The sequence below is a fragment of the Lycorma delicatula genome, chromosome 4 (assembly GCF_047948215.1).
Source record: "Lycorma delicatula isolate Av1 chromosome 4, ASM4794821v1, whole genome shotgun sequence".
Classification (NCBI taxonomy): domain Eukaryota; kingdom Metazoa; phylum Arthropoda; class Insecta; order Hemiptera; family Fulgoridae; genus Lycorma; species Lycorma delicatula.
The window spans coordinates 112,950,021-112,973,942 of NC_134458.1; the positions used below are offsets into that span (position 1 = coordinate 112,950,021).

Here is a 23,922-nt window from a genome sequence, read left to right on the forward strand (position 1 = left end):
GTATATAAATAAAATCATTAAAGGCGTATCGTTGTGTTTTTTATCGTCTAAATGCGTTCGTAGCGTTAACTACCACAAAAGTAAAACATTTTTTGACGCATCACGTCTTTAAAATCACACCGAAACATACGGGTACCAGAACAGAAATTTATAGCGTAACGAAAAGGTTTATATCGTCCTGCCTTAATAACTCCATAACTATTACAGAGACGTGAATGCGATGTCATTTTATAACTTACATGGTCAGCTCGCCGATACGATTTTGACTTTGCGTCACTGTCTAGCGTGTTGGTGGTAAGGGGGTACAGCGCAGATCAGCCAAAACTAGTGCTCTCGCTCATTTCCATTCAGTGTAGCTCACGGCTTAGACGTGATAACACGGTGACTCGTGTGTTTGTCAAGATAGATCGATTTAATTAATAATAAGTATATTTTGAACAATATTTATGTGTAAAAAATTAAAGTAAACATAGAAAAAAGTACAAATGTTCAATATGTCAGCCTCAGCCCGTGCAAAAGCCAGCCGGAAATTTAAATTACGCAAATCATCGGAAAGGGAAGGTTATGGGCCACGCACAGGTGCGAGCGAGTGAGACTGTTTCGGGAGTGCCGCAAAGCTGGCACGGCGCGTTCAGTGAACGACGCCGACGGCGTGAGCACCTCTACCGATGCTTATTATGCCTAACAAAATTGTCGTCGAATATTAGTCAAAATAAATATCATATATTATTTAGTGTCTGTTTTATGTTAAAATTAAATTTAGTAGGCATTCAATGTCTCGTTTTCATTTCAATCCAATACTCTAAAAGTGACTCGCTAACATACTGACCGACTAATTTATCTGAAAATTTTCCATTGGAGACTTTCAATTTTGTTCAAAAAAAAAAATACGATGGTGGCTTTCCTACTTAACTCTACAGATAAGTTGGTCGGTCTGTAGCTCGGAGGAATTCATTCAAGGTCTGTAAAGTTTCACGTTATACCATCAACCGTGTGCCCCAACACAACCCCACCCGATTTTTTAATTAATGGATGTATATTTAAAAGTTTCTAAGAGACATGAGAAAGTATGTTAGTTCTGTCTATTCTTAACGAGGGTCATTCATTCAACAATTAAGACAAAAATTGTTCTGCAGTTGAAACGGTTAACTTAATCAATGCGACATTTTTTTCGCTTTTTTTGTCATCACTTTTTGATGTTAACTGTCTTCCAGAGAGTGGATTGTCCACAACTGATTCCCAGCCATCAGAAAATGGTTTAAACCACCTAAAAACTTGGGCTTGTGACAGAGTCATCTCCATATGCCCTTTTCAATTTTGAAAAAGTTTTAGTAGCATTCTCACAGAGTTTAACATAAATCTTGACTGCACAACATTGCTCATATTTGGTATCACTCATTTTTGTAACCCACAACAAAAACTCGTTTCATGAGAAGTTTGTTTATGTCTCACGTGGCAACAATAAGCTAAAAATATTAATACCTAATATAAATCAGCTGTTCATATAACCGTATGTTTACTAGTAACTTTACAGTGTTGCTATTTTGTCTGCCAAAAAAAAACTGGTCTCATTACTTCACTTACAGAGCTCGCATGTATAGTAGTGCTTGTATAACTATGTATGCTGTGGGTAGGCTTTTCTGTCATTTGGCTGAGATTCATAGCAGTTATCATAAAATTTCTTCTTGATACAGGAAACTAGTAAGTGGATGGTGCTGTTGTAAATGTTTAAAGGATTAGATTAAAATAATTATTAAAATCTATTTATCTTTTTTTTGTGAGGTATTTTTCTCATAAGAATAAAATTTAATGAAGATGTGTTGCATACACTATTACTGTATATATTTTTGAAGAATCTTTTTTGTAATATATTTATTTATGAATATAATATGAGGTGTGTTTTTAAAATAACGTCTCTTTTGGAGTTTGCTGCCTATATACTGGATATAAACAGATTATGCTTGCACATCTTAGTTATTTCAATCAATACTCAGTTGCTAGCATAAATAGTTTATATTTATCAATTTATGATGATTGCTACAATTTGCGATACCGCTAAGTATGAAGTACTAGGAATAATCAGATTTTTGATGACAAAAAACAATTTTGCAGCTGAAATTCATAGGAAAATTTTTGACATTTATGTGCAGAGTATTCTTTGCACATAAATGTCAAAAATTTTCCTTAAAAATAACTTTAGGCATCACTCATAATATGAGTGATGCTAAAATAAACAGTGGTGACATTCATTTTGAGAAGGGCAAATGAAAATTTATGATGCTGAATGTAGTGGTTGGCTGTTTATGATAATGGATTTTAATTAAAAAATTTGAGAAAATTGGTGTTTCATCTTGACACAATTGACTTTGATGTTTCACTGTCAGATTTTTGAAGTTTTGACTGAAAGATTGTGTGTTGGTTGATTTCTGAAGATGTTAACTGGACACACACACACATGTGTTATGATCCTTTGCATGATTGTTTCATTGTCATGGCTTGTTCAAAACAAATGTTCACTTGATGTTCTTTTTGTTGTTTGGTCATCGAACGAGGAACAAAATTTGCTGCAACTCGATACATGTTCAATTTTTCAGTCAAAAGTTATGGCATGATCTGATCAAGATGCTAACCTCTTCTGCAAGTTCTCTTACAGTCAATCGGCGATTTGCACCCACCAGATCATTGATTTTGTGAGTGAGGGTGTCATCAGTTGAAGTTGAAGGCCTTCCTGATTGAGGTCATCTTTAATTGACTGACGACCATTTTTAAATTGTGGAAACAATTCATAACATTATGTAAGACCCAGAGCATCATCTCCATAAGCTTGTTTCAAAAGATGAAACGTTTCTGTGAAAGTTTTCTTCAGTTTCAAGCAAAATTTTACATTGCTACTGGAAATTGCACGTTACAAAAATTGCTGCTAACACTTAAATTTTATGTTGCACTCAAATAACAGTAATACAAAAACTAATGAGATATCTCAACAATCCAAGAATATGTGGTTACAGAGGAGGAGGTTATGTTGAACACAATGCTGCCAACTGCCTGCCACTGAATAAATTTGTTGGCATGTAATTAAAAATGTTCGGTTATTTTCTGAATAGACCTCTTGTGTTTGTTTATTTATATCCACAAAAATATATATATTTTTTAAAAATAATTGAAGAAAAATAATGTGAGGGATTTGCTTTTCCATCATGTTTCCTCAATTTCCTCAAGTGGGTGAATCAGAGACTCAATACGGTACAACCGGCGATTAACTGTCAGAATGATTGCAGAACAATTGAATTTAAACCACACCACAGTCCATCAAATTTTGACAAACAAATTAGTCATGAAAAAAGTTTGTGCAAAATTGGTTCCAAAAAATCTCACTGCGGAACTGAAAAACAACTGGGTGGAAGTGTGCCACGATGTTCTAGGGCGAATTGAAACTAATCCTGAGTTTTTAAAAAATGTTATTACTGGTGATGAATCTTAGATATCTGAGTACAATCCAGAAACAAAACGCCAGAGCAAGGAGTAGCACACTTCAAACTCACCACGTCCCAAAAAAGCAAAAATTAGCAAATCAAAAATCAGAACCATGCTAATTTGTTTCTTCAATAGTAACGGCATTGTCCATAAGGAGTTTTTGCCTACAAGACAGACTGTAAATCATTACATTTACCGAGAAATTCTTGAAAGACTGCGGAAGAGTTGCCCACGTGAGACCAGCCATCAAAGACAACTGGATGCTGCATCATGACAATGCACCTTGTCACACTGCAGTCTCAATTAATGAGTTTGTGGCAAAGAAAAACATTCCTGTAGTTCCTCAACCGCCTTATTCAACTGATCCCTGCGACTTTTTCCTGTTTCAGACTTTAAAATATACCTCAAAGGACACCATTTTGAAACAGTAGAAAACATAAAAAAAATTTAACCAACCATCTGAAAGATATTCCAGTTTCTGAGTTCCAACACTGCTATGAAGAGTAGGAAAACCATTGAAGCATTGTGTAGCTTCCCAAGAGAACTATTTCGAAGTCCATGTATAATTCGATTATAAATAAAGTTTTTTTCTGAATCAGTCTCATTACTTTATTTACAGACCTCATAGTATATGTTTTTATATGTATACAATAAACTCCATTAATATAAAAGAAAAAGCTGAATTTTCCCCAAACCACCAAAAAATATGTATCCATAACTACTTCTGTATCATAGAGTGTGGTACATTCAGAATATTTGAACTCTGAATAGAAATGAATTACACTAAATTGTAACAGTTTGTTTACTACTTTCTAAAAATTTTACACAACAAGGACGGGCTGACAACTCAACAACAGAGAACTTTGTATTTTTTACATCGTGTAGGCCTTAAATATTTGCCTAAGTCAGTGTAATAACGGATGTAGTGATGATGTATGATACTGTACTTCAGTTTTCATTAATAGATTATTGGAATTTTGTTTACTTTTCTAACATTAGTAAAGGTAGTCTACGACTAAAATACTGCATCACTGAGTTTATTTTTCATCACTTTCTTGTGACATAACTTGTTATGACTACCTATACAAATATTTTACTACTTCTTTATAATAGAGAAATATTCCAACTCTTATCAGATTCATTACAGGAAGCATTTAAAAATGTATACATATATAATAAATGTTTAAAGTATGCATAGTATAAATTGTACAGTCATAAGTGTAACTGTATTTGCTTATGCACATAGTGCTGTGCTAGCCAAGCATTCGTACTACAGTCTACGCTTACACAAACCGACTGTACTCATCTCTAACAGATGGCTGAAACCATAGAATTATTAAAAATCTTTCTTTCCTTAACTAACAACTTCCATTTCACTGTTTATTGAAATCATGAAACTATTTTCATACTATAAGGTTATTAAAGTAAATTTTACTATAGAAAATATTGTCTCATCTTTATTGAAGACTAAATAGCAATCTACTAAATTTTTCAGATGACTGTGTTATTGAAACTAGCCATCAGAAATATCTTTTAATTACTTAACAGATAAAACTTTTTCTTTACGTATATTTAAATACATGTTCAATAATTTCTAAGCAAAATTAAAGACTGAAGAAATTGCATCACCCAAAAACTTGAAGTTCTATTATGCATAATTTTCCATAATTCCAAAACTCACAATAAATAATAATAGTAAAAGTGCAAGCTTGAATATTGTATCAATTTTACCCATCCAATGATTAAAAGAATAAATCTTAAAAAAAGAATTTCGATTTTTAAGTTTCATTGATTTTTATTACTATGATTAGCTACCTGTGAATTATACTTCATAACATTTCAGCATACTCAGATAGAAATATATAAGATTTAAAGGGATTAATACTCGTGTACAAGATACATGCATCTGTGTTTCATCAAGGTCTTGTGGATTAATTTCTTTATTTTTAATTTTATATATTTCTGAAAAGCTCATTCAACTAATCTAGATGTTAAAGCCTCTTTATTTGTAATACTAGAGAGAAAAATATAAGTAATAAGAAATAATAAACAAGTTCAAATAACGTTTTAATCATATATAATAACTATCCTCTGCCTAAATTTGATTTAAGCCCACAAATGATAAACAACAAGCAAAGATATGAACTGAAAGTTGTTGCAAAATAATAAAGGAATTCAAAAAGCCATTTTAATTATTCAGAATTATGAATAGCATCCACAGCAAAAAAGATTATTAACTCACAAAATTCTAGGCTTCAAATGTTAACACAACAAACAATGAAGAAGTTAAACAATGCAGATTTAATTGATAATAAATATAAATAAAAACAAGTAAATTAGATGCAAAAAACTGAACAGTTGCATATTAGTAATGCATGAGGACATTTTATTTTAATTAAAAATGTGAAATGTATTAAAATACAAATAAAACCATGTACAATTGATGAATTTAAATGTTCTGCAATATTTTACTTGTTTAAGATACTTTGCATTTCTCATTTACACCATAATTTAAGGGTGTAGAAATAAGTTTCCTTGAATTCCTTAAAAATTATTGCCTTAATACCATATCAATGACAAAAACAGAATAAGCCATCCACTGTCTTAAAATTATTATTTTGCTTACTGCCAAAACTTATTGCTTTGTCAACACAGAATAGGATCATTTAGTGGATGATTTTCATGATACAATTTTAACACAGAACGTCAGGTTCTTCATTACAATATTATTTAAATGCTTCCATCAGGGATATGTATTATGAAGTAATAACTTGTTTAATTCCTTCCTTTTCTTTAGACATACAAAATTGAATAGCTACAGTTTGTTCATACTTCATGCCTTTCAAGTTCTTGATGTTAAATATTTCATATGTAATTTGTTTCCACAAATCAAAACTAATATAGATGTGTAGTATATACTAAGCAACTTTAAAATAAAGATTTAAAAAAATCTAATACAGCAACTTATTCATAACCAATCACCATTAAACATGATGAAGTATAAAGTACTAAACTGGAATATAAACTACACAAACCACAAACTGTAAGTAAAAGAAATGAAACCAGATAGAAATATCAAACATCATAGAAAGTACTAACCAAAGCAAACTGAATAAAACATGAAAACAACAGTCATTAGCAAATTAAGTGTTAATTTACTAAAGATGAGTTTGTCAAGATTTACTAACAATTTTTTTTTTTGCAGTCTGATGTTTTTGTACCAGTTTAACAGAATGTCAAACATAATGTCAGTGCTGCCAGAACATGGCCAAAGCAACATAGTAGCAGAAGAAAATGCACATGTTCAAGCTGAATATAATGTATTAAAACACTTGATTAGCCATCAATAATTAAACAGCAGTGCAAGGTCACTGCTCTTCTGGTTCTTAACTAAACTTAGTTTTAGTGAAACCAAATTATCTATGTACATACCAAAGCTACAAATAATAACATAATACAAACACTACTACTGCTATGAAGTGACCCAAAACATATCACTGTATAGGAATTACCATTTTAGTAATATATAACAGAAAGGTTTAAGGAAGTACATTGCATTTAATTAAAATAAAATCACATTAGTCATTTCAATAAATAATTTTATTTGTTTTTGTTAACATATAAAAATCTACATCAAATAAAAACCAACAAACAAAAATAAGATGGCCAATAATATAATTGAAATTAAGTGATATGTACTGTGCTTAAAAGATACAGTAAAATCCGTGTGAAAGAAATTGCCACACCAAGTAATAAATATATCTTCACGAGATATAAATTTATAAGGGCACTTATAAATAACATAAAATGACTAGTGTACAACTTAAAAAGAAAATTGCAGAACACACAATATTTCAGGCCATAATAACATTATGCGAATGATAGTTCTGGTCTATAAAAAACCATAATCTATAAGCCTTTTTAGTATGAAATAATGTAATATCAACACATACTAAAATTTAATTTAAAAAATTTAGATCACATTCCATATTTTCCAAGTACTTCACTATTTGCTTTAAATTTACAAAATGTAAGATTTTAATAAATAACTAAAAGATTACAAAACATAAATAAACTGCAAAGAGAAATATTCAATATTCAAGAGAAAAATAGAAATTTAACACCAGGTGTCTATTTGATTGTAAAACGATCATAAGTAGGTACAGAGAAATTAGTAAGAGTAATAAAAACAAATCTTAATTTGTTATATAGCCAATGTTAAAATAGTGTCTGCAGGGACCAGTTTAAAACTTGCACTGTTCTTGACCAACCAAGCTCCACCCTGCACCAATGATGAGCCAAGGACACAAAAAAAAAGAAAGAAAAAAACTTGAACTGTCTGTTATTGGAAATATCAGCTGTTTGAAATGAATTTTCATTGTTATATCCATCTTTGTTTACTTTAAAAAAATGTTGATTTTGCTTGAAAACATGGTAGAAAAGCGTGCTGTGACAAGATTTTTATTTTTTCAAGACGTAAAGCCAGATTTAATTCAGTAGCTAAAGTTGAAATAATATGGAAAAAACGTATTAGCCATAAAAAATATTGTGATATATGTCAAACCTCATGAATAAGAAATAAATCTGACATTGTAACTTGTACTTAATTGTATGACATTGTGGCATTGTATTAGATTTAATATAATTTAATATAATTCCCGCAGTAAGTGTGTGGGAAGGGCACTCACTCTGGACATGCAAGAAACAGTATTGAAAAATTAAGATCGGTAACAGTGTCTGCAGTGAGTGTCGGGAAATGAACAATATGTTGAAGAGTCGAATGTGTATGAAGGTGATTTTCTCTATATAATGTAGTGAGTGTCCGGTTGGTATCAAAGGGTGAATCCTGATATAAAAAGTATTAATTTTAAGATAGTGTTTGGTTTTAAAATCAGACACTCAGCGCTGCCTATGGGCAGCTAAGAACATTCTGTTATACTAGTCAGTTGGAGTTGGACAGTGTTAGAGTAATCATGCACGCCAGTACGGCCTCTGCATCATAGTAACATAGTTTAATATTGTTAATCTTATAAATATAGTATATTTAGTTATCAATCAGTGTGTAATTATTTTATTTATACTACAGTTCATTATTCTGCTATTAACGTACAGCCCATTACAGATAGTTTATGTTAATAAAATTTCTTTGTTCAAACATTCAAATTTCTCAGTGTTGTATCGCATTTCATTTAAAAAAGATCATTCAAAAATCACATATTTTCAGTATTTTAGTCATAATTTTATATCATTTAAATTTTTTTTTTGTGTCGTTCTTGGCTCATCATGGGTGCCGGGTGAGCGTGGTTGGTCAAGAATGACGCAAACTTTAAGTGTATAATCAAAAAATATATTTCATATATGTTGTTAAATTTTTAAGAGAGACATCAATACCAACAACACTATCAGTAATTCCATTACAGAAAGAGATGTTGATAAAAGCTCAAAAAGTTCTTTTGGAAAAAGTTATGGTTCTTTGAAAGAGTTACTTAAAAATTTTAAATTGAACTTAAATAGATGGATATAAAAGAAAATGACCCAAACAAAGATAAATTAAATTAAATTAATAAATAAATAAAACTAAAAGTTAACATATAAGAAACACCACAAAAAAAATTAATCTATCTAAATTACTTGGACAGACAAAATTAAAATTGAAAATAACTTAAAAGATAATACTGTTCACGTTGCATATATCAAATTTGGGCTATCAAACCTATATTAATTTATTTAACTGCATTTTTTTATAAATATAAGTAAATACATTCCGGTAGTTTTTTAAGTATATTTTTTATTTACTTTTTTTTAATAATTTCACTTTGTCCAACGGTGAAGAACAATTACCAATCAAAATGTGCTTCTAGTGTTTGGTTTTTAATTTTATAAACAGTTCTTTGGTATTTCTCTTTACAATATTTTTATCTAAAAGAATGAAATCAATAAAATTTGCAGAAGTATCATGAAATGATGATATTAAACAACCCCCAATTAAATTCAAATAGTTTAAACTTTCATAAATTATTAATGATTGTCATTACAAAGTTTTATATATTATCTCATCAACAACAATTATACAGTTCTAATACATGCGCTGAAATTCAATACTGCATAGAATACAAATCCCAAAGAACTAAACTACAATTTCTGAGGATGGATTAGTATTTAACACAGATTCTTCATTTTCTACTGTAAAAATAAAAAAATACACAAATCAATTAAACTGTTAAATACATTGATATTCTTATTTATTTACTAATTTTTATCAATATAAAACTAAATCACAGGACAGTAAGTTTTGTTATAGATGTATGGCATACCTGCTTTTGCTTGCATGATTGTGTATTTATGTGTTCCCACCTAGCAACCAATTAAAAAAAAATTTTTTTTTTTTTGTCTTCAGTCATTTGACTGGTTTGATGCAGCTCTCCAAGATTCCCTATCTAGTGCTAGTCGTTTCATTTCAGTATACCCTCTACATCCTACATCCCTAACAATTTGTTTTACATATTCCAAACATGGCCTGCCTACACAATTTTTTCCTTCTACCTGTCCTTCCAATATTAAAGCGACTATTCCAGGATGCCTTAGTATGTGGCCTATAAGTCTGTCTCTTCTTTTAACTATGTTTTTCCAAATGCTTCTTTCTTCATCTATTTGCCGCAATACTTTCTTCATTTGTCACTTTATCCACCCATTTGATTTTTAACATTCTCCTATAGCACCACATTTCAAAAGCTTTTAATCTTTTCTTCTCAGATACTCCGATTGTCCAAGTTTCACTTCCATATAAAGTGACACTCCAAACATATACTTTCAAAAATCTTTTCCTGACATTTAAATTAATTTTTGATGTAAACAAATTATATTTCTTACTGAAGGCTCGTTTCGCTTGTGCTGTTCGGTATTTTATATCGCTCCTGCTTCGTCCATCTTTTGTAATTCAACTTCCCAAATAACAAAATTCTTCTACCTCCATAATCTTTTCTCCTCCTATTTTCACATTCAGTGGTCCATCTTTGTTATTTCTACTACACTTCATTACTTTTGTTTTGTTCTTGTTTATTTTCATGCGATAGTTCTTGCGTAGGACTTCATCTATGCTGTTCATTGTTTCTTCTAAATCCTTTTTACTCTCAGCTAGAATTACTATATCATCAGCAAATCGTAGCATCTTTATCTTTTCACCTTGCACTGTTACTCCGAATCTAAATTGTTCTTTAACATCATTAACTGCTAGTTCCATGTAAAGATTAAAAAGTAACGGAGATAGGGAACATCCTTGTCGGACTCCCTTTCTTATTACGGCTTCTTTCTTATGTTCTTCAATTATTACTGTTGCTGTTTGGTTCCTGTACATGTTAGCAATTGTTCTTCTATCTCTGTATTTGAACCCTAATTTTTTTAAAATGCTGAACATTAAATATAAAACAGTTCTGCAAGTTTCACATGCTATGTCAAATTATACTAAATGTTCCAAATTCTTTATTTTCATTAGAAATGTATTACATTATGTAGGAAAATGTTAAAGATTGATAATCTTACTTCAGAAATGAGGCAAGGAACTGAAATCCAAGTTGATTATGAAATAATGATATGGTTTTATGCACTAATTGGAAAAAAATTAAACTTTCTTATTGACTGTATTCTTAATGTAAAATAGTTATCTTACATTAACAATAAATTCCATACAACAGTTATCTGCAGTTTGGTAACACAATATACCATATGAAGTAAAATAAAAATAAAAACTGCTACACACTTTTTAATTATTGGGAATATGTTTCCATAAGACTATGATCAGTCTACATCTTCAAAGGTATTATGTATGTCATTGTTTTAACACATTGGCTGCAGTACGGCACATATATATGCCATAATAGGGAGTTGCTGTGTGCTTGCCTTCGTTTGCGTAATTCCAGTACAGTGCAAAATGGTAAATTATTTAACTTAACTCTCGTGCTGTATGGGCCTCATTGTTGCCATATTGTACTTAACAATTGTGCGTTATGGCACATAATGTGCCATATGTAATGAATATTTAATTTTTCTTTATAAATAAAAACATTTTTTAAAACTATTTTATTGTCTAAAATATCTCTCAGAAATCATGTGAATTAACTCTAGTTGAAACAGTTCTTTTACACATATTTTTATTTAGCATCTATTCATAAACAAGTCAAAAATAAATCAATTTATTAATTTGGATAATGTTTACAAAGAAGCATATAAACATTTTATGAAAAGTGATTCAGACCCAATTATCTGGAAATAAATTTTATGTTCATGTACACTGCAGAGCTGTTTGAATTTCCTTTATTTACAAACAAATTTTCTAGGAAAATAAATTCTTTTATGGGTTTTTTGTTATCACAATGCATTGTCATTGAAAACAAGCATGTGTGCAAAATTTTAGCTTTCTATCTCATCTGGACATAGGTTAAATATTGCTGACATAATTCTGACCATCCCACCGTGCAACATAGTGCACAGAGCAAGTTAAATAAATGCATATAAAAACATCTTCCACACAGAACAACACTATTCTATTTTAAATTCAATGAAATTTCCACATAATATTTGTTTATGCAAATTTAACTCTAATTTTAATTAATTTTTTTTTGTCAACCTTTATTCATGTTCTTTGTTTCAAATGCCACATGAATACAAGATGACTATGGTTCATATATTTTTATTATTATACAACTGATTAAGCCACCAAATAAGTGGATCTATTAATTTTGACAGGTGACCATCAAGATTTGACATATGTTAGCCCATTGGAAAGTGAACTCATGTCATGAAGAAATTGTCATTAATAAGCTCTAAAAGCTCCTAGGAAGAAAACATTCCAGTATTTTGAAATCAAATCATTTAATAATTCTAGACATTATACAATTTACACCCTGATAACTTTCTTTTTTCATGTCTTTCATTTCAGAATTTCAGAAGACTCATATACAGATAACCAATGAATTTAAATCAACTTACTTTGAGAGCTATCTAAAGCAATTGTGTTCTGTTTTCTTAAAGACAACAATGAAGGCTTCGATATTCCATCAAGATTACTATCAAAAGACAAACGTCTTTCTTTACGACCACTAAGTGGCTGCTCTTCATCTCCTTCCAGGATTGGAGAAACTCCTAAGAAAATAAAAATCAAAATTATAAAATATTACAGTCATTTAACCCATATAATGCATATATCAATACTCCACTGAATTGCTAGAACTCTCAGGATACCGTTGTAATATTCTATTCATAAATTAGTCTCTTATATGGCTGGTAAATATTGCAGCAATGTTACTTTTTTCTCCTTACTTTATTGTATGTTTCTGTATAAATCGCATTCAATTATAAATTTCTAAACAAAAATATTGATATTCAAGAACTGCATACAATCAGCATGTTTTTTGTTTACATGCATGCATTACTTAAGTTATTTATACACATTTTCATTAAATAATTTTGTTCACAAAACTCATTTTATATTTTATAATTTTTTTTATTTTAGTTCATTTTTAATCATTTTATTAGTAAATAAATGATTACAGTTTAGTTTTTATTTGCTTGATTTTTATAAACAATCTCAGAGATTCAATTACATCACACGCCAAAATAAAACATAATTGATATAATTTTGTTTTTGTTAGAAAATTATTATGAATTTCAAAAAATATTACAATTTCCTACAAATATAAAGTGTATTTCTTATAATGCAAGAATTTCAGTTTAGGGTTATCGTGGTTAGAACAATATATTTACATAATAATAAATAATGAATAGTTTCTAGGTGATGAATAGCTTCTAGTCTCACTTGTATCATGTTCTACAATTTATCATTGGTTATTAGTAAATTTTCTCTTAGTTTTATATTAAACTTTTTTTTATATTTAATAAATGTGTTTTTATTTTTATATTAAAACATTTTTCTTCTTTTTATTAACTGGGAATAAAGAAGTAAGCTATTTTTTTCTCTGGTTGTAATCAGATATGTTTTGAACAAACCCACATCAGTTTAGCATATTATTTTATATACTTGTGGTAATACACCACTAGTGAAAAAACCATTTTTTTCCATTGAATTCCAAATGAGATACTTTAAATAACAAATTAATAAACTGTACTGATTAACTCTATTTTTCATAGCAATTCTTCATTTTTTCTGTCATTAATATAATCCTATGTCTGTATGAAAAAATTTGATGATCAAATAATTGCTCAGTATTACCAATAAAGAAATAAAATATCTTAGTACTCTATAATCAATGTTGAAATATTATTAACATAATGGTGATACTGTTAGATAATTATTTTTCAACAAAGAGTAATTCTTGGAGTTGCCTAAAACTTGAAATTATTTTTACTTATTTACGTATTTTTGTCACAATCTAATATTTCAAAAACTGTTTCAGAAATCTACACTTTTGAAATAAAAACAAAATATTTAAGGACTTTTGAAACAAAAATGGAAATAAAGATAAAAAAATTATTTTAGCCAAATAAAATTAACACATCCTCTTAAACTGTCCCACTTCAACACCAATGACTTAAAAATTAATATGAAGTCAAGCAAACTGCACTTTTGCAGCACAGCATAGTTACTTACAAAAATAAATATTTCCACTTAATAATTTTATAATTATCTCTGCTTTATCAGAACATTCTTTTGTGAAATTAAATTAAAAGTAAAATGTAATTAAAAAAATTAAAGTTATACCTTCTCAGTCACAGATATAAATACTAATACAATCTGTGACAGATAAAGAGACTATTGTCTTTTGGTACTATAGTTTGAGTATTGCATTTAAAATATCCAATTTAAATTATTTAAATTAGATGATTATTTTCTTAATCTAATAATGTTCAAATTTTACTTTTTCAATAAGAATAAAGTTCATAAAATAAGACAGTAAGTGAAAAAAATAATGTTACAAAATAATTATAATATTCTGCTGGCAGGCTGCAGTTGGCTAAGTAATTTGTAATCATAGAAGGGTAAACCTTTCTGTGTAGGTTTAAGAAAAGTATTACACATGAAATGTTGATACAACTGATCATATTCCCAATTATTTTTCACCTACTAATATATTTATTATAATATACTGATAATGCATGATTTATTCTCTTAGCTTAGCTATTTTGCAAGAATAATACACAATAATTTGTACAGCACCAATTGAGGTTTGTTTAACTGTTGATAGAAAAATAAGACCCACCATTTCAGGAAAAATTTGTACCTGAGTGTATATTAACTTATTACCTTAACATACTAACTGAAAAACATGGTTATTCAGTGATTTACAAGAAATGTGGGTTTGATCATTTGGATCTCACACATACACAATTATTTTTAAATAAGATAAGACTTGAGATATCATAACTATGATATCTCATTAATCTGCAGTAACTATTGCAGAACTATAAACTTGTAAGAAAATAAGGTAACTTGTAAGTTACCTTGCTATCTTAATCAAAATTATTTTAATTATTTATTACTATAGCTTAATATATATTTTACAAAATTGGTAATTTTTTGTTTTAATACCTCGTTGCTCATCCTTTATTATATTTTGTGAATTAACAAGTACACGATCAATTGCACCAGCAATGTGTTTTTTAAAACGGCCAATTTCTTTTAATGGATTAATACATGTTCTTTGATGATCACGAACAGATTTGGCTAGAGAAGTCTGAAGTAAATAACAGACACCAGCTTCGCAAACCTCTTCCCAGCCCTAGGAACAAGCATATAGAAAATGTTAAGTGATTTTGAATATCATCAGCTATAATAATTTTAATAAGCTAACAGAAGTTCATTATACTCTAAACAGATTAATAGTATAGACATATACAAATATATATGTAGTTAATAATACTCATAGCAATTCAACCTCTAAAACGGCTGCATCACTAAATGCATTCTTTGGTTGGAAAACTAACTACAATAAAAGTTTAATAAGTTAAGAATAAAAATCAAACTAATAAAAGAAAGAAATATTTTTTACATTTCCTTTCTTAACTTTTGTTATTCAAGTATTATTATAACCTTTTGCAGTCATTTATTCTGAAATATTTATATTGATTAAGCAGCAAAATTATGACAAACAATTATAAGTAGCAGTACTAACCAATATCTTTATAAGAAATAGTCTTCTAATGCTTTTCCTACAGTGATTAAAAAATTACCATACGCTTGACATACAAGTCAAAGAAAACAAGTACCATTAAATAGCCTCTAATAACAAAATCACAATATAAAATTATTATCAAGAAAAAGGCTCTTAGGTTTATAGAAATATAAACATTCCAGCTTGAGAGACAATACCAATAGAACACTGTATCAAATTGATACACAAGTGTCGATCAAAAAAGTTTGAAAAATTAAGCAACTTTCTCCTCATACCCTCAGTTTAATAAATCAGAGACAACATTAAGCAAGTCTGTGGAACAATGTTCATACTGATTCACTGATATATGGAACCAAAAATGTCAGAAGTTGCAAAACAAAATAAATAGTTGAAAACTATGCATTATTAGAACTAACCAAAGGTTCTTTTTTAGAGGAAACATTTAAATTCACAAAAGGACATTTCTTAACTTATGTTGTGTAAGTAACAAAGCTTTACACTTTTAATTAAAACCAACTAGGAGATATCTTCAAATTATTTCCCTACATGTAACCTTTCATTTCAAAAAATTTTATACAGCTTCCACTTTATCTCTCTTTAAAAATGTACTATAAGGCTACCAAAAGAACTTTTGATGCATTTAGTATAATCTAGGGCTTTAACATTAAAAAAAAATAATAATACATTCAATTTGAGGCGAGATTTCCTTTTTTTTTAAAGCTAGGGTACTTATGTATTAATGCCACCGCAGCTACAGCTTTATTTAAAATTGAATATTTATTTTATTGACTCTCTTTACTCATTTTAAGAAATGGTTATTTATATTTAATTATTTTATAAATATAATATAATCAAACTTAACCTACGCTCGCTAACCTTGACTAATTAACACCGTAATTTTTGAGTATTTATTTAATAAATTCAGTAATTATTACAATTATTTATTATTTAAATAACAATTTATTTAAATAAAATTTATTTATTTAAAATAACATTTTATTTAAATAAAATTTATTTATTTAAAATAACATTTTATTACAGTGTTAATTAGTCAAGGTTAGCGAGCAAAGAGAGCGTAGGTTAAGTTTGGTTAAATTATATTCATAAAATAAATAAAAATAACCACTTATTAAAATTAATAAAGAGACCGTTTTGAATCGGTTTTCCACCGAAATCCGACTGACTACTTTGTTTTAAAATAAAGCTGTAGCTGTGGTGGCGTTAATACGTAAGTACCAAAGCTAGTTAATAAATTTACATATTTTTCTCCGGTACTTTTGCTAATAACTTATGTATGAAAAAAAGGCCATAAATATATTAACAATTTTATAATCAAATAATGAGAATAAGTTCAACATACCAAAAACTCATATTTTTTTTTTAAATTATTCATTTTATTTTTCTAATAAAGCACTTAAAACCCACTGATTGTTTGAAAACTCAAGTTGCTTCAACTCTTAATACAATCAGCAACAGTACAATAAATTAATAAGTATAATAGAAATAAAAAATTTAAACAAGAAAAATTTATTTCACATCTTTAAATGGAAAATGAAAAATTATACATAAACAAAAATTTTAATTTCCAATAATTTACACAAGAATAAGAATCTCTTAACATGTATAAAAAAAAAACCAGTAAACAGTTCCTACCTTTGTCAGTAAAATCATGCAACTACGGTTACAGATGACTTCACCCTCAACAAACTATTAATTAGGAGGAGAATCAAGAGGAACATCAAAGTATGTAAGTAAAGAATTATGAATAAAAAATTATTCTACTATTTAAGTAAAGCTTTATCAATTATAACTCAAATTAAATAGCATCAATGGCCCATCAAGTCATCATACAAGATTTAATAGAAATTGTAATATGAAGCAAAATTATAACTGCCAAAAAAGTAAAAAAGAATTCCTACCTCTGAATGAAATTGCCCAAATATATAACTCAAGTGACATACTAATATAACAGAATCATTTAATTAGTACAAAAATCTAATTTTGAGTCCAGAAAAAAAGAAGGATTTTGTCCCCACCTGTTTACGGAGGTTTGAATTAACCAGATAACATGAGAAAGTAACTTAGTTACCTAAAGGGATTAAAACTATATGAAAAACTTTACGTATCTTTGGAAAAAAATTTTGAGAAATGGAAATCATAAAGTTAAGTACTTACTACCATCTTTATAATTAAATGGCATCAATACCCCATACACTGAAATGATCGCACCAAATTTCATCCAAACCAGTCTCTCCAGTCTGGTGATATCAAGCAGAAAACAGGCCAACATACATATATATGTACATATACAAACATTCTTTAGTAATAATTTAACGATACAGTTGTACATTTTTGTTAAAGGAAGTAATGAAACATTAAAATCTGAAAACCCCTAACTTGCAAACTTTGACCCGATTAGCAAAATGTCACTTATATAGCATCATATTGCATAGCTACACAGCACAACTATATTCCTGAGAGAGTAAATATAGTATTACTTAACTTTTCTTACATAAAAATGAAACTTATTATTTGAATATTTTTCAAATGGCTAACATCACTGATCAACTGTTACAACCACCCACCCAATCTTTAATGCAGCAGGATCCAAACTTAAAAGTAATTCATTTTTTTAACTGGATATGAATGCCTTATTAAATTTTTGTTGGGATTCAATTAATATTTTCCCAGAAATTAATAGCATTTAAATGCAGTAGTAAATGCCAAATTTGAAATCTATAATTAATATATATTTTTAAGGAAAATGTTAAAACATAATATTTTAACTAAAATTAATAATAACAATACCTGATTTTCTGCCTTGTAAAGTGTATAAGAAAGAGCAGCTGTTAAATCTTCTAAATCCTTTTGTACAGCACATTCTGAAAGCTTTATTAAAATTAGAATAAGCCGAACTGCACTGCTCAATTCACAGCCACACTTTTTTAAATCCTGTAATTAAAATAATTTTGTCATAAACCATATGTATATCTGGACTGTAATGATACATTCAGAAATTTAGTAATTTTATCCGTAGTTAACTGTGAAAACTATTTTTTTTTCTACAGCCACGTTTCAAAAAAACACTGAAATAATCACATTTGAAAATAAAGTGATGATTTTCCAGCATGTAATGGCAGTGGCAATAGGAACACATTTTACAAAATAAAACTAATTGTGAGATTTAGAAATTTGAAATAAAATATTTATTTCATGGCCACATTAATTACTTTAAAAATAAAACTCAAACATACTTACTAACAATGTATTTTCAAGTTCATGAGAAAATTCAAGAATATTTTCATAAGAATATCTCAATAATATATCTAAACCAGTTAATGAAGTTGGCGTTTTATCACGTAACTTTGCTAACAAACGACGCTGTATTACACGAAATTGTGCTGAACGAATACCCAACTCTTCCTGTCAACAAAAATTACAACATAAATACAATACACATGGAAAGAAGATATGATGTATATATTCTATCAATTTAAATTTAACAGCCAGGTCTGGAATGTAGTTGCTCAACACTAAAGTTTTTTCTTCTTTTTATTAACTGGGAATAAAGAGGTAAGCTATTTTTTTCTCTGGCTGTGATCAGATATGTTTTGAACAAACCCATATCAGTTTAGCATATTATTTTCTATACTTGTGGTATATTTTATTTACCACAAGTGCAAAAACCATTTTTTTCCATTGAATTCCAAATGAGATATTTTAAATAACAAATTAATAAATTGTACTGATTAACTGTATTTTTGAAATTGGGTTTTTAAGTTTTAGTGCAATGCCATTAACATTAATTAACAACAATGCCACACTGAACAGCAAGATGACTCAATTCAGTTTAGTAAACACAATTTCAACCCATAAAATGATCACAAATAGAAGTAAACAACAGCACTGATAACATTTAAATAAAGTATGTGAAAGAAACTACAATAAATAACTGACTAACAAGTAAAATTCAAAAAGATCTTATAGAAATGTTTTAGCATTTGTGTACTTAGAACTGGTATTTCTACCTGGAAGGTCCCAGGATATAGTCCTGTACAGGCATTTTTCATATAGGACAAAATTCCCATATGCTATACCAAATTCCCCAGCACAAGTTTTCAGATTATGAAAAAGTTATCTTAATAAATCCTTTGATAAACAAGTTAAGTTAAATTAAATAATAAAAGAACAAGACTTTTTGTAACCTAGCTAAACTTTGTCATAATCATATTTCTTTTTACTGGGATATTACATATATTATTACACCGACACATCAGGAAAAATCTTCTTTTTTATTTATTTTAAATGGTAAAACTCCAGAAAACATTGTTGTCTAAACTCTAAAAATAGAAGAGGTCAATTCTACTACATTTACAAAAATGAGAATCTAATTTTTCTGAAAACATAACATAAAAAAATAGATAAAAACAGTTTTACAATCAACAGTACAAAAAAAAATTAATATGTTACAAGATTTGTGAACAGATACTCGCACAAAAAAGATAAATATGAAACACAATTTCCAATAATGTTGAATAGGTTGATATTTAATGTATTAATTTATTACAAGATGAATATCAAATAAAGTAGTATAGTTACAGAATATTAACAAAATATCACCTGTAATTTTATTGATTTATTACGTAGAGAAATATGTTTTTCAATAATATCCATAAGTGACTGTAAAGGAAGTGAAGCAGTCTGATGTGTTATAGATATTTCTTTATGTCTACTACTATAATACATTTCCAGCCTATTAATCAAATGATTTATAATTAATGTTATAGCAGTCACATTATTAGACTGTACTCTATAACGTGATGAATTTTTTGATATTATTATTGTAACATTGGAATCTGGTACACCGCAAAATTGTAATCCAACAGCATTATCTGTACATTCATAAGAATCCCAAAGTTGACCAGTAAACTCTATAAAAAAAAAAATAAATAAATAAGTAATACATAAATGAAAAGATTCTACTCATTAAATCAGTAGTCTAAGAAAATAAATGTAACTAACCATTACCATTTGTAAACTTAAAATGTCAATTAAAATAATCACAATATAATTTTAGAAAAAATTAAGCTTCACACTATTATAACCATAGCTTCTAAATCAAGATAGGTTTAAGGATATTAAAATTGTTACTTATTTCCAAAATAACTAAAATATGGCCACAGGAACTTAAAAAAATAATTTAATTAATCTACAGTATTTCAACAGCAAAAAGTATTTTAATTTACATTTGAAACGACTTACATAGAAAAATCTTTATTCTGATCAAAACATTAAATCGATAAGATAAATTATAAACATAAAAATTAATTATATAACAATATGAAGGTAAATACATTAAACATAAAAAAAAAAATACAAAATAATTTACAATTCAGAAACTGCTATTGAAAATTATTTTGAGCATATATTTATGTACATGTTGAATAGGATGGACATAATTATTTTTTAAACAATAGAGAAATACTGTTTCCAGAAAAGAAAATCTTTAATTGATGTGTTGAGTTATATGAAAACAGTTCTGTTATCTGGTTGGGTAAAAGTGGATATTGTTATTTTTTTAAGAATAAATTTCTATTCTTTTCAGAAAAGATTGCACATTAATAAATATAAACACAAGGATAAGTTAACTTTTGAATTTTCTAAATATAGGCCTATGCATATTTATGCATAGGAATTCTAATTATTTAGGATAACAACCTAGCTCCAGATAATGATCTGACATGCATTTTTGTATGTTAAAAACTTGTTCTGATTTTTTGACTGAACCCCAACAAAATATTAAACATAAAATATTTCTGTGCAAAGGACATCTCTTACTCAGTAAGTACAACCGCTAACCAAATTTCAAAATCCTTTCATATTTCATTTAAAAAAAAAAAAAAATTTTATTAATGAAACAAGAAGTCATAGTCCAACCAAAAGTAAAGTACTTAGTTTATTATATATATATTTACCAGAAAACAACTGTGACAAAGGAAGAGGTTGTAAAGATGTAGAAAGCGTTATTTTCAACAAACTCTCTTTCTCAGGTGTAGTAACTTGTACAGCGAGTGCTAAAGGCAATTGCACAGTTGTCTGTGATACTTGTGGAGTAAGATCATTTGTTAAGTAAGCAGATATTATCAATAATTCTAATGAAAATGCTGGAATGTTATAGAGGTCAGTATCTGGAATTACTTCACAAATTAATTCACTCTTCTGACCTGAAATAGAACAGTTACCTATAACGTAAGATGTTAAGTAATGCTTTTCCTGTATATATAAATAAATAATATAAGAACAAGTAACTATGATATTTCTGTTATAAAATATTATAATAAAAATATTATAAAATTATATTTCTATTATATTATATTAAAATAATAACATAATAGAAAAAAATAATATAAATTTTGTGCAATTCAAGAGATAGTCTATCTCCTGAATTGCACAAAAATTACCATTTTTATGATGAATTGAACTTCAAGACTTCAACAATGCAAGTGACTACTCCCAATAACAGACTAATGACAACACCAAATTATGCTTAAAATTCATAAATTAATAATATATGATGCATACAATTTATAAATTAAAAATGTATAATAGATTTTATTATTAAAAAATTAGAACAAAAAATACAATTTTATACTTAGATCAAAACATTATCATCTTTAAAATTTTCAGATTTCATTAGCCTGTAACATTTTTGTTACAGCACAATGATTCCAGCTGAAGTTATAGCAGGTTTTTTTTGTAAATTACACAGATGTAGCTGAAAATGTCTGATGTAAGTAAAAAATTAATAAGTCACTTTCTTTGTCTATAATTTTGTTCAATTGATCTCATTTTTGTTAAGTAATCTAGCCCCAGAAAGTAACTTACAAGGTGTGTTCAGAAAATAACCATACTTTATTTTTTTAATCTTTATATTAATTTTAGATTATTGGTCCTTGTACCCTTCAAAGTACTCCACTACCTTAGTCAACAATTTTCCAACAGTGTTCTACTTCATGAAGCAGTCCTGCATTGCTTCATTTGAAATTAAAGCCGTTAAGGTCTATGATGAATTCGCTTTAATATAATCAATAGTCTTAAAACGACGTCCTTTCATCACTGATTTTAATTTTGGAAATTAAAAAAAAATCGCAAGGAGCCAGGTCTGGCGAGTAGAAAGGCTAAGGGAGGACAGTCATCTGATTTTTGGCACAAAACTGACAAATTGACAAAGCTTAGTGCACGGATGCATTGTCGTGGTGAAGGAACCATGAGTTGTTTCGCTACAACTCTGATCTCTTTTTGCAGATTTTTTCACATAACCACTGTGTAACACCTTGATAATATGCACAGTTCTCTGTTACACCTTAGGGCAAGCATTCAAAATGCACAATTCCATTAAAATCAAAAAAACAAGAGAGCATCACTTTGGCATTGGATAGAGAATGACATGCTTTCTTAGGGTGTGGAGATCCTTTGCCAATCCATTGTTATGATTGAACTTTTATCTCAATATTGTAGCTGCAAGCCCAGCTTTCATCTCCCATTATGATCCTTTCCATAAATGTTTCATCGCCAATGGGTTATTGAAGAAGTTGCCATCAAACGTCCACTTGATGTCTTTCTACTTTTTGGTTATCAAATGAGTAACAAAATTTGCTGCAACTTAATGCATGTTCAATTTTTCAGTCAAAATGTCATGGCATGATCCAATCGAAACGCTAACCTCTTCTGCAAGTTCTCTGAAAGTCAATCAGCAATTTGCATGCACCAGATCGTTGATTTTCTGAATGAGTGTCAGCAGTTGAAGTCAAAGGCCTTTCTGGTTGAGGGTCATCTTCAATTGACTGATGACCACTTTTAAATTGTGAAAGGGAGAAAAAGGAATAATGTTGATTTTGGAAAAGCCTTTGATAGCCTGGACAGCAAGAAGCTATGCGATATATTAATCAGAAGGTATTCCATTTCCATTTTGTTAAGAGTCATAAATAGTTTATGTAAGGACACTACAATACATGTTTACACAGGTAGTCAGCTAACAAAAGAGGGTAAGACAAACAAAGGAGTTACGCAAGGCTGCAAATTTTTTCCGACACTCTTTAATAAATATTTTAACGATGTCATCCATAAGTGGCAACAAGGTTTTGAATCAGGGATACTGTTAAGCACAGATATATGTACTGATATTTTAGCTTATGCAGATGATGTCGTAAGATTCAGAAGACAGAAGATAAGCTGTAAAAGGGGATTTTCATGCTGCAGAATGTATGCAATGAGTAAAAATGTGTGTGTACAAACGTTTTGGCTTTTTTGGGGAAGGATCCGA

General features: G+C 28.7%; 1 protein-coding gene across 2 annotated transcripts in view; it reads right to left on the reverse strand.

Annotated features, from left to right (window-relative positions):
* Positions 1-7,056: 7,056 nt before the first annotated feature.
* The window catches only part of BBS9 (Bardet-Biedl syndrome 9), a 47,673-nt gene continuing 30,807 nt past the window's right edge, over positions 7,057-23,922 (reverse strand). For both annotated transcript variants that reach the window (XM_075363937.1, XM_075363938.1), the window contains exons 9-15: positions 21,575-21,823; positions 20,220-20,530; positions 18,858-19,022; positions 18,408-18,551; positions 15,017-15,206; positions 12,460-12,612; positions 7,057-9,657 (exon numbers count right to left, since the gene is read on the reverse strand). In XM_075363937.1, coding sequence (XP_075220052.1) covers positions 9,602-9,657; positions 12,460-12,612; positions 15,017-15,206; positions 18,408-18,551; positions 18,858-19,022; positions 20,220-20,530; positions 21,575-21,823 — 1,268 coding nt within the window. In that variant the 3' untranslated portion in view covers positions 7,057-9,601. The remainder of the gene's footprint in view (positions 9,658-12,459; positions 12,613-15,016; positions 15,207-18,407; positions 18,552-18,857; positions 19,023-20,219; positions 20,531-21,574; positions 21,824-23,922) is intronic.